Source organism: Peromyscus eremicus, chromosome 12, assembly GCF_949786415.1.
Source record: "Peromyscus eremicus chromosome 12, PerEre_H2_v1, whole genome shotgun sequence".
NCBI classification, from domain to species: domain Eukaryota; kingdom Metazoa; phylum Chordata; class Mammalia; order Rodentia; family Cricetidae; genus Peromyscus; species Peromyscus eremicus.
Genome location: NC_081428.1, coordinates 62,081,897 through 62,093,282, shown reverse-complemented (window position 1 = coordinate 62,093,282; position 11,386 = coordinate 62,081,897). Strand labels below are relative to the sequence as shown.

At 44.6% G+C, this 11,386-nt stretch overlaps 2 protein-coding genes across 7 annotated transcripts; one reads left to right on the top strand and one right to left on the bottom strand.

Annotated features, from left to right (window-relative positions):
• Positions 1–657: 657 nt before the first annotated feature.
• On the bottom strand, positions 658–1,167 carry Fbxo45 (F-box protein 45). Its single transcript, XM_059277024.1, has one exon. It carries the CDS (start codon positions 1,165–1,167, stop codon positions 658–660), a length of 510 nt encoding a protein of 169 aa, XP_059133007.1.
• A 330-nt stretch (positions 1,168–1,497) lies between these two features.
• Wdr53 (WD repeat domain 53) lies at positions 1,498–10,463 on the top strand. Of its 6 annotated transcripts, XM_059277355.1 has the most exons (5): positions 1,513–1,625; positions 1,796–1,876; positions 4,218–4,292; positions 5,668–6,163; positions 9,854–10,463. In XM_059277355.1, exons 4-5 carry the CDS (start codon positions 5,684–5,686, stop codon positions 10,451–10,453), a joined length of 1,080 nt encoding a protein of 359 aa, XP_059133338.1. In that variant the 5' UTR covers positions 1,513–1,625; positions 1,796–1,876; positions 4,218–4,292; positions 5,668–5,683; the 3' UTR covers positions 10,454–10,463. The 6 variants fall into 6 exon arrangements, with proteins under 6 accessions (XP_059133337.1, XP_059133338.1, XP_059133336.1 ...); XM_059277353.1 differs by lacking the exon at positions 4,218–4,292 and having other exon boundaries at positions 1,516–1,625; XM_059277357.1 differs by lacking the exons at positions 1,513–1,625; positions 4,218–4,292 and having other exon boundaries at positions 1,632–1,876; positions 9,854–10,033; positions 10,112–10,463.
• The last annotated feature ends 923 nt before the right edge of the window (positions 10,464–11,386 follow it).

The window sequence follows — 11,386 nt, the reverse complement described above, 5'->3', positions numbered from 1 at the left end:
TGCTCTCGATGACTGCTATTCTAAAGAGCTATTATTATCTGTCTAATGAACCTTAACCCAAGGCCCTTTGTCTGGGCTGGAGAATCCTTGGTCCTGCCACAACCTGTTACTTAGCATTCTAATTTTGTTATGAAAACACAAGAATCAAGGGAAAAAAAAACCACCAAAACAAAACCCAGCAAAACAGGAACCAACATATTAGAATGATAAATACGACAGAAGAGACATCAACTGGGTAGAACTATTAAAAAGATATCAAGGAAGTAATCAATAATAGTAGCACAAGGCAGCTTTATGAGTTATATGGCACCAATGGGAAGATGTTCTATTAGAGTCTCTTTCTTGCAAATTAGTTAGCAGGATGCGTAACCCCAAACTCACATGGAAGCGTTAAATATTGTAGCCGTATGAGAACGTGGGCGAAAATAATGAAAATGTGCTTATTAATCAGAGTTTGGAAAAGATGAGGTGAACGCAAAGATCCCAGAACTAAACCCATTTTAAACCAAACCAAGATGAACTGATGTCATAGGTCTACTTGGAGGCCAGGGAAAACATAAAGCCAAGGGTATTGGCTGGTAGTCTGTCTGTAAGAGCAAAGACTGTCCAAAGTAGAACGAGTGATGAAAACCAGTGATGGGAAACCACCTAATAATTTCAAAAGTGAGGTGGGTTACGAAGCAGAACTTCAATCCAAAGAAAAGATCTTTGCGGAGAGGAGGTGTGAGAAAGGTACTGACTGGCTGAAGCCGTGGAAAGGCGGGATGATGAGGTGAAACATGACTCAAGCTTAGAAGGTAAACCCCGAGAGCGGCGGGCAGGATAGGAGCCGGGCTTCGACGTGGCCCGGGATCCCCTCACCTTGGCCTTGTAGCTGGGCAGGTTGCAGAGGATGTCCGTGCGCAGAGCCTCTTCGGCCAGGCTGCGGGCGCACAGGCTCCGCCACACCTCGCTGTTCTCGTCGCCGTGAAGGCAGCGGTACCAATGCTTGCACACCAGGGCGCAGCTCCGCAGCTCGGACAGCTCCAGGTAAGAGAACACCAACTCCAGCACCCGGCTGGGCAGTCGGCCGCCCGCCCCGGAGGACCCCGAGCCCGCGCTCGCGCCCGCGCCACCGCAGCCAGCGCCGCCCGAGGCTGCCCCAGCCCCCGGGCCCGGCGCCGCCATCGCCTCACCAGCCGGCCCGGGGGCCGCCGCTGCCGCCGCCGCTTCGCCCCGTCTCGGCACCGGAGGCCAAGCCTCGCCTAGAGATCCGAGCTGCTCGCTCACCACCCCTTTCAGCTCCAGCCACCAGCGCCTCCACCGCTCCCGCCCCTGCCCGGGGGCGTCCGCCGCGTGCCCCGCCTCACTGAGGGCAGACGCGCGGGCCACTCGGGTCCCCGCCCCTCGGAGCCGCTCAGCGCGGGCGCCGGAACCACCCGCCTCGCCCGGCCTCCTCGCGACGCACCCCGGGATCCGCCATGCGGGTTGAGGGCAAGAAGCAAGGGCGCACGCCCAGCTCGCCCGCCGCGCCTCTCAGTCCGGAAGTGACTGCGCCGCGAAGGCGCCTCGCTCCCTAAGCTTGATGGGATTGGAGGCTGCGTGTGAGGTCATCACGAGGCGCCGACCGGGAACGGGAAGCCCAGGTATGAGGCTGTTGCTAGTGGGTACGGTCTACTCTCTAGTGTTTTTTTCTCCTTTTCAACTAATGGCCTTCAGTCGGCTCTCCTTGGCCTCTCTTCCTACGGAGTTTCCTGTTTCATTTGCTTCCTGCTCTATCTACAGCTTGTGTATGACACTTCCCCTTTTTTGCTAGATAATTAGTTCCTGCACCTTTACTTCGATTGGACCCATTTTCTTTACCTTTGGGCAGTTGAGGACCTCTTGTCTTGGTCAGGTTAGATACAGTTTCTTTGTTTATTAATTAATTAATTAATTTCTGTTTTTTTCGACACAAGCTTTCTCACTGTAGCCTTGGCTGTCCTGAACTAGCTCTGTAGCCTCGAACTCACAGAGATCCGCCTGCCTGTGCCTCCCGAGTGCTAGGACTAAAGGCGTGCGACACCATCGCCCGACTCCATTTTATTTTTTTACTCTGGGCAATTGACATAGTCTTTTCCTGGACAGGACCGTAGGGACTCATCAGAACATCTGTACCAGTACTCCACTTACTTCTAAAAGTAAGGTGACAAAATTTGAACAACTCTGGTAAATACGCAGCCAAAAACAAAATAATCTCAAAGTGTCATTTGAATACTAAGTGTCACAGTCTTTTTGGACAAAATGTAGTGTGCTCAGATCCATCTCTTAGTAAAAAGATTAAGGAAATGTGGGGTGTGTGTGTGTGTGTGTTTAATTTCTTAAACAATCCCAATAAAATAAAGGCTTAATGATAGTTTCCAGGGAGGAAAAGAAATCCTGCTTTATTTAGTCATACTACGTTTCCAAAATTTAAAGAGCACTTAGAAAAAGAATACTAGAGGGATGGAGTGATGGCTGAGTGGTTAAGAGCACTTGCTGCCCTTGCAGAGACCTGGGTTCATTCCCAACACCCATGTGGAGGCTCAAGGCCATCTGTACCTTCAGTGTGAGGTGAGCCAAGCCCTCTTTTGGTTTCACGCATTCCTGGGGTATACATGCCATACACATAAAGTAAAATAAAAGAACTGCAGTGTGAGCATGCATTATGTGAGGTATTTTAATCTGGTATTTATATACTTCTCAAGACAGCTCTACTAAGTGATTATTATAATAATAGGGCTCACAGACTCAGTAGTCAATCCCAGTGTCATGCAATCTTATGTAGTAAGAAATCTGCCTGAGATCCACCTATGTGTATTCACTTCCTGTTTTTTAGTAAAAACCGATGGGCAGTAACTACTTCCCTACTCTGCTATAATTACATGCTTATTACTTAACAATCCCTTCCTCAGAATGCCTTTCACTAAATTAAGTAACCCAAATTCTTGTCTGTTTTGTCAATGCTAATGCCACAGTCTTTTAGTTGTTTTGGTTGTTACCAGTTTCTCCACATCAGGACTAACTTTAGAAAACCCAAATCTATGAGAAAGTGTTGACCCACACATTATAGTAATGGCCATCTCTCTCCGTGGTAACTGAATGTTGAACCAAATTGTGTCTGAATGACAATTACATTTCCTTTAAATCTGGTAGATCTGAAAAGGAGGTAAAGAACTATACAGAATGATTAGATTGAGAGGCATGGACAGGGCACCCTGGTACAAAGAGACTATAGTTCTAGCTACTTGGGAACCTCAGGTGAGAGATCACATGAGCCAGGAATTTGGGACCAAACTGGATAAGACAGAGTCAGTCAGTTTCTGCTTCTCCCTCTCTCCGAGGCTTGTGCACTCGAATAGCAGAAATTCGTAAATAAAGGTATGACTGAAGAAAAACACTGATAATAGAGATCATTCATTTATCACACACTTTGAAAGCCTTTATCTTCTCTCCCTTAAGACAAATTGTTGAAGGATCTAATGATATCATTCTGTTCTTCCCTCCCCCTAACCCCAGAATGAGTTTCTCTGTGTAGTCCTGGCTGTGCTGGAACTCACTCTGTAGCCCAGGCTGGCCTCTAACTCAGAGATCCACCTGCCTCTGCCTCTCAAGTGCTGGGATTAAAGGCGAGCACTACCACTGCCCGGCTGTTGTCCCTTTACCCATTATTCAGATAACTTTTAGTGGCATATTATCACTCAACTAACGTTAGGGTAATATTAAAGTAGAAAAGGTTGTCTTTATCACTCTCTTGTTTTCTAGTTACAAGTCTTCCACCTACTTTTCATGAACCACACCTTGTCCCCTTCCCCCCTGTCATTATGTAGTCCACCTGCTTAGAACTGCTCCTTGTGGCATTCCAGCCTTTAATAAAATGCTCTTAACGTACCCTTTGTTCTTCTGCACTCCATGATCTCATTAGGAGTTGGAGGAAATGATCTATTATCTAATTAAAGTAATCCATAATTGGATATGAGGAAATTCTGTGCTTTACCCTTTAAGCAACTACACAGGAAAAGGCAAACGTATAACTTGATAAACGAGTGAGAGAATATCGACATTAACCTAGTTCTACCAGGTTGTCCAGTCCAAGTGTACAAACTCAAGAACAGTGGCTTGCAGACAACTCACTTCTAGAGTGTTTTGATGTCGCTCTTAAGTACATTCCCCCCATATGCCCTAGCATTCTGAGTGGTTGACCTTTTTTTTCCCTCCAGGGTCTCAATATGTAACCCAGAGTGGCCCAGAACTCAAAATCTTCCTGCCTCAGCCTCCAAGTGCTAGGATTACAGGTATGTGCCACCATTCCTGGCTGGTTTAACACTTTTAATAATGGCCTTTGGGTATGTTTTGTAGACCAAGTAAATAAATGATTTTGAAGGCCCTAGTTGGATCACAAATGAATATTATACATGATAATTGTTGACTGGCTACAGTAAAAAGCCTCACTGAATATTTATTTATTCTAACAAAATTTTTTAGCTTTATTTATTTGATAAGAATGAGTAAATAAGCATAAGTATGCAAGTGTTTGTGTGTACCATGTGCGTTTCTGGTGCCCTCAGAGATCCAAAGAAAGCACTGGATCCCTGGAATTGGAGTTACTCTGACTGTGAGCCAGGGTGCTGGTAGACGAAGCCAGTCGTCTGCAAAAGCAACAAACCCAGTTCTAACCACTGAGCCACCTCTGTGGCCCCAAATGAAGAGACACATTTTTGAGGCTTTCCTAACCTTTTTTTAACAGTCCCGTTAATAGCTCTTTATTATTTTCTGACTATGTAAGTGATCAGTGAACAGCCATGTGATTTAGTCTGGAAATTTAGTATTGTTGTGCGCCACCCCACTCCACTCCTCAGTTCTTGGATCTTGTGGGATTAATGAAAAGATTTACTACTAGATCCATTATGGAAAAAATGATCAGAACTGTATTGCCTATAATAGTCCATTTAACTATAAAATCTATTCATCGACTAACTTCTCATGCTTTGGGGTAGAAATTAGCCAAAAGTACCTTTAAAATTGAGCCAATCTCTTCCCCCGCCCCCCCCCCCCAAAAAAACCAAAAAAGGATAAGATGAGGAAACTTGCAAAAGCTTGCACCTGCTAGTATTTATTTATAATATATGTATTCTCCTGTGAATAGATGTGTACTAGAGAAGCAGAAATACTAGACACAGCTTATATTTACCTAGAGTTCAGTAGATTTGGTCTTTAAATGTCTTTTGAGAGGAGAGGACCGTTTTGGGAATTCAGTCTGTTCAGCCAATGGTGTTGGGGTTACTAGCCCTAGGGGGCATGGTCTTCTTGGAGTATGTGACCAAATAAGAATGGAGGAGAGGGGTCTCACGCTCTCTCTTGGGTGGTCAGAGCAGGAGCAAGCAGCGGCGAAGTGTGGCTTGCAGTTGGTTCCCATCACCCTTGAACAGGAGAGCAGGACAATGACAGCTGGATCAGCAGCGGCCTCTGCTTTGTCCTGTGTCGTGAGTGCATCTTACCGATTTCATTTCCCTGATAAATTTTACCTGGCCCATTGCCTCAGTGTCCCACTCCAGAGGGCAAGGGGATAATTGTGTTTTTAGGCTATCTTTAAAACCTGTTGAAATGTCTTTGTCTCAGAGCATCAAGCTGTTGTATAACATCTGATACAGGTTTTCTCCCTCTTCACAGAGTTTCACAGGCCATCATGGCAGTCAAGTGGACTGGTGGACATTCTTCTTCTATCCTCTGCCTGAGTGCAAGTAAAGATGGGCTGGTGGCTTCAGGAGCAGAGGGTGGAGATCTTGTGGCTTGGGGTGAAGACGGGACTCCATTAGGACACGTGCAGCTGGAAGGGGCCAATGACGTCACCAGCGTCTTGTTTTCTCACTCCTGCCCCACCACGCTCTATGCCTCCCACGGGGAAACCATCAGTTTACTAGATGTCAGGTCTCTAAAAGGGTCCGTGGACCATTTTCACGTGAATGATGAAGAAATCAATTGTCTTTCACTAAATGAACCTGAAAGTCTGTTGGCTTCTGCTGATGACTCTGGGGCAATCAAAATCCTGGACTTGGAAAAGAAGAAAGTTACCAGATCCCTGAAGAGACATTCTAACATCTGTTCCGCTGTAGCTTTCCGACCTCAGAGGCCTCAGAGCCTGGTGTCGTGCGGCCTGGATATGCAGGTGATGTTTTTGCAAAGAACACTTGAGTAGTTTCTGAGCAGAATTTGCTAACAAAATCAAGTATGTGTTTGGTTGGTTTCCTTGGCAGTTCTGGGAATTGAACTCAGGACTGGTACATGATCAATATGTACTCTACCACTGAGCTGTATCCCCAGCCCCTAGAATCGAATTATTGAGCAAGTATTTTCTATTCTCTACTAATATTTCTTACCCCATTATGAACCATAGCCTTACGTCTACCATGCTAGCCTGACAGAACCTACTGTATTTTATTCATAAGTCCTTTGTCTTCCTTTGTCCATCCTCAAAGACATCCTGACCGTAGGATTCAAGTACCTGATTCTAAAAATCACCTTAAACAAACAAGGGGTAGCTTTATGTCAACTTCACAAAACAAACACACAAAGGGAGCTGAATGTAGATTTGATCCACACTCTAGAAACCCTTTGTGTTGTTGTTGTTTTGAGACAGGGTTTCTCTGTGTAACATCCCTGCCTGTCCTGGAACTCACAGAGATCCACCCGCCTCTGCCCCAGTGCTGGGATTAAAGGCGTTTGCTACCACACCCAGCTTTTAGATACTCTGAATGGTTTAAATGTGTATGTGTGGTGGTAGGAGGGGGAGGAAGAAGGTCTCTTCCTACTTTAAAATATGAGATATGTTGATTGGAATGTGTGTGTGAGTGACCAGAAGCAGAGCACTCTCTGCACTGCTGGACTTTGAAAGCAACATCACAAATTAGCCGGAGTTCAGAGGAGACCACTAGGAAAGAGATGGAGGTATAGGGAAAGCTGGTGGGGTTTAATTCTTTGTTCTCATGGGAGCAGATCTTGGATTAATGTGAGAGTTTTTAGATAGCTTGAACTTTCCATAGCAACTGTCCTTCCTCCTGCACGAGAAGAATCCCATCACCAGGGTTGAGTGCTTGGGACTTGAAGTGCTTTGCACATATTAGTCTTCATTGTACTCATGCCTCCTAATTACTGTCCCTTCTAAATGTAATTTCGTTTTCTGTGTATGGATGGTTTGCTGCATGATGTCTGTGCACTTCTCATGTGCCTGGTATCTGTGCAGGCCAGAGCTGGGCATTGGATATCCTGGAGCTATAGTTACAGACAGTTGTGAGCTACCACATGGATGCTGAGATTTAAACCAGAGTCCTCTTGAAGAGCAAACAGTTGGCTTAACTGCTAAGCCCTATCTCCAGCTCCCTGTTGTTCCTTTCTTAAAATTATTATTGTAAATGAACCATCTAGCTAGAAACAGACTGCAGTCTCTGCCTCCAAAGTCCGTGCTTTTTCTCTATTGTAAGAGGTATTTAAAGTATCATTTATGTTTGACATGGTGGTTCCCCCTTTAATCTCAGCTCCTGTGAAACAGAAGCTGGCAGATCTCTGTGAATTGGGGCCAGACAGAGCTATGTAATAGAGAGATCCTGTCTCAAGAACAACTAGATACAACAACAACAAAAAATCAGTATTGCTGGGCAGTGGTGGCACACATCTTTAATCCCAGCACCCTTAGGAGGCAGAGGCAGGCTAGTCTCTGAGTTCAAGGCCAGTCTGGTCTACAGAGTGAGTTCCAGGACAGCCTAGCCTACACAGAGAAACCCTGTCTCAAAAGACGAAAGGGGAGAAAATCAGTATCATCCATAAGGTTGGAGGGCATGGCAGTGGAATCAGTCGATGCCCTGTGTGCTGTGACACTCCCCAAACAATAAAGAACTCCCCCTCAAAAATATCTGTAGTACCTCTGTAGAAATTCTATACAGAATTATTCAATACAGAATTATTCTAGGAGGTTTTGCTTTTCAAGACAAGGTTTCTCTATGTTGTCCTGGCTGTCTCTATGTAGACCAGGCTAGCCTCGAACTCCACTTGCCTCTGCCTCCAAGTGCATGCACCACAACAGGATCCTTCTATATTTATAGGGCAATTTCCCTATAGCCTACAACTAGGTTTTCTGGGCATATCCTTCCTAAATCTGCCTTCTTTACCCTCAGGTTGGATCTTCCTCTGATTTTCAAGAGTATCTGTGTAGCCAGATGGCTGTTGGTTATAAATGATCAGATACAGTAGTCATTCTTTCATCCTTTGGCTATACCAATTTTCATCACTGGCTCATTAGCCAATAGGTGTGGCAGTTAGATATGCAGAAGTGATCTGTACTCTTTAGGTTAGATTGGAAATGGACAGGCTGAAGAGAGGCTCAGTGGTAAGAGTTCACTCTGCTGTTGAAGAGGACCTGAGTTAGCTTCCCAGCACCCATATCAAGTGGCTCACAACTGCCTGTAACTCCAGCTACAGGGGATCCGATGCCGTTTTCTGGGCTCCCAAGGCATTGGTATTCACACATACATACACATGCACATTCACACACACTCACACATGCATACACACAAATAAAAGTGAAATAAATGTTTCTGGGCTGGACATGGTTATACATGCCATCTCAGCATTTGGAGGCAGAGGCAGACAGATCTCTATGAGTTCAAGCTCAGCCTGATCTATGTAGTGAGATCTTGTCTTAAAAAAAAAAAATTTTTTTTAAATGGACATCAAGAATTTGGCATTTTGCCTGCAAGTCTAGGTGAGACATTTTAGGGTCATGTTGCTACTAGAGAACTTACATCCTCAAATATTCTATAAAAGGCAGGGCCGGATAACTGCTATTTTAATTTACCTGGTAAAGTTTCACTATATAGCAGAGGGTGACCTTGAGTCCCCACCTCTACCTTCCAAATGCTAGGTTTGCTGGCTTTACAATAATACTTATCCCAAAAAAAGATTCTTCACTAAATTAAAAAAGAGTCTGAGCGAGGCCTGGTGATGCATGTTTATGACCCTAGCACTGGGCAAGCAGGCAGAAGGGTTACCATTAGTTCAAAGCCCGCTTGTTCTACATAGTGACACATGGTTTGAAACAAACCAAGAATTTGTTTGGAAATCAAATGTGAAATATACAAAAAAGGGGTTTTGTTGTTAATTTGTTTGTTTTTTGAGCCAAGGTCTCACTGGATAGCATTGGCTGGTCTGGAACTGGCTATGTAGATTAAGCTGGCCTTGAACTCATAGAAACCCACCTGCCTCTGCCTCCTGAGTGCTAGGGTTAAAGGCATGTGCCCCCGTGCTGGCTGGCTTGTTCATTTTTTTTTTTTTTTTTTTTTTTTTTTTTTGGTTTTTCGAGACAGGGTTTCTCTGTGTAGCTTTGCACCTTTCCTGGAACTCACTTGGTAGTCCAGGCTGGCCTCGAACTCACAGAGATCCGCCTGGCTCTGCCTCCCGAGTGCTGTGATTAAAGGCGTGCGCCACCACCGCCCGGCTTGGCTTGTTCATTTTTGTTTTAATTCTTTTTTTTTAAATTTGGGGAGCAGTGCTGGGGTGTATCCAGGGTTTTGCAGGTGGCAAATAAGTCTTCTGCCACTAAGCTGTATCCTCAGCCCAACAATTGTACTTTCCTGGAGTCTTGTCAGTAAAGTTTTTGAGGTCTGGCTTTGTAAGTCCTACCTCTACCTCTGCATTCTAGTCTAGTCTAGTGTCAAGTAGCATTACCCTGGCAGGTTGAAGTAGCTTCTGACAATTTAAAATGGTAGAGGAACCGTGTCATATTTTATTAGAAGTTCAGTAAGCACTGTAGTTGAGAAATGTGGCTAGAACACTGTGTGACTATGTAACTTCACCTTGTTTAAAGGTGATGCTATGGAGTCTTCAAAAAGCCCGTCCCGTCTGGATTACGAATTTACAAGAGGATGAAACAGAGGAAATGGAAGGCCCCCAGTCCCCCGGTCGGCTCCTAAACCCTGCACTAGCCCACTCTGTCTCTGTGGCATCGTGTGGCAATGTTTTCAGCTGTGGTGCAGAGGATGGTAAGGTGCGCATCTTCAGGGTAATGGGAGTCAAATGTGATCGAGAATTGGGATTTAAGGGTCACACTTTGGGGGTATCCCAGGTCTGCTTTGTGCCCGAGTCCTATCTGCTGCTTACTGGAGGGAATGATGGGAAGATAAGGTTGTGGGATGTGAGCAGTGAAATAGAGAAGAAACAGAAGAGTCCTGCAAAGCACACCCACAGGAAGAAAGCAAAAAGAGCAGCATGCCCCAAGCAGGGTGGTGAGAACTCCAGTGCCACAGCAGCGGATGAGGAGGGACATGCGAGGATTGTGCCAAAGCTCGACATTGAACATGGAGAAAAAGTGAACTGGCTCTTGAGTACAAAGATAAAAGGGCACCGAAGCCTCTTAGTGGCTGATCAGACGAGCTGTGTGTCTGTGTACCCCTTAAATGAACTTTAGGCCCAATAAAAAAAAAAGTAGGAAATCTGATAAAGTCTTTTTGGTTTTTTGTTTGTCTCTTTCTTGCTTATTAAGACAGTCTCACATTTGGAGCCCAGGCTAGTCTGGAACTCACTACATAGCACAGGATGACCTCAAATTTGTAGCAATCCTCTTGTCTGAGTCTCTAGATTCTGAGATTACAAGCATGAGCCACCTCTCTGTTCTGCTGACAGAACTTTTATTTTTTTAGGTTAAAAAAAATCTTGCTTTAAACTATTTGTCATATGTAGGATCTTATCAATTTGAACAAAAGAAGATCACTAGATAACATTTCATATAGTAAGTGACATTAGAGTTTGGGTGAAGAGATTGAGTATTAACTGTCTACCAACTATTCACTGACTGTTAACCGTGTGCCAGATGTTTTACACAGTGTTTCATTTCTCCGCATACACAGTTTGGGACTTTCACTGTGTTCTTGTCTGACTTTGATTTCTCGTCATTTCCCAATGAAAATAAGAATTTTTGTTAGATTTTACAACTTAATACTTTTCCATATTTTCCTTGTTTAAGATTACGATCTTAGGGGGCTGGAGAGATGGCTCAGAGGTTAAAGAGCACCAGCTGTCTTCCAGAGGACCTGAGTTCAATTCCCACCAACCACAAGGTGGCTCACAGCCATCTGTAATGAGATCTGATGCCCTCTTCTGGCACAAAGGCATGCATGCAGACAGAACACTGTATTCATAATAAATAAATAAATCTCTTCTTAAAGTATGATTTAATTTATAATTTAAAATATATCCAGGTAGATGGTGCATGCTTGTAACCCCAGCATTCAGGAACTTGAGCCGATGACCTGGTTTTGAGCTACATAGTGAGATCTGTCCCAGAAATAGAAAGGTAAATGAAGGAAGGGAAGAGGGAAAGAAAAAGAGATGGAGAAAGAAA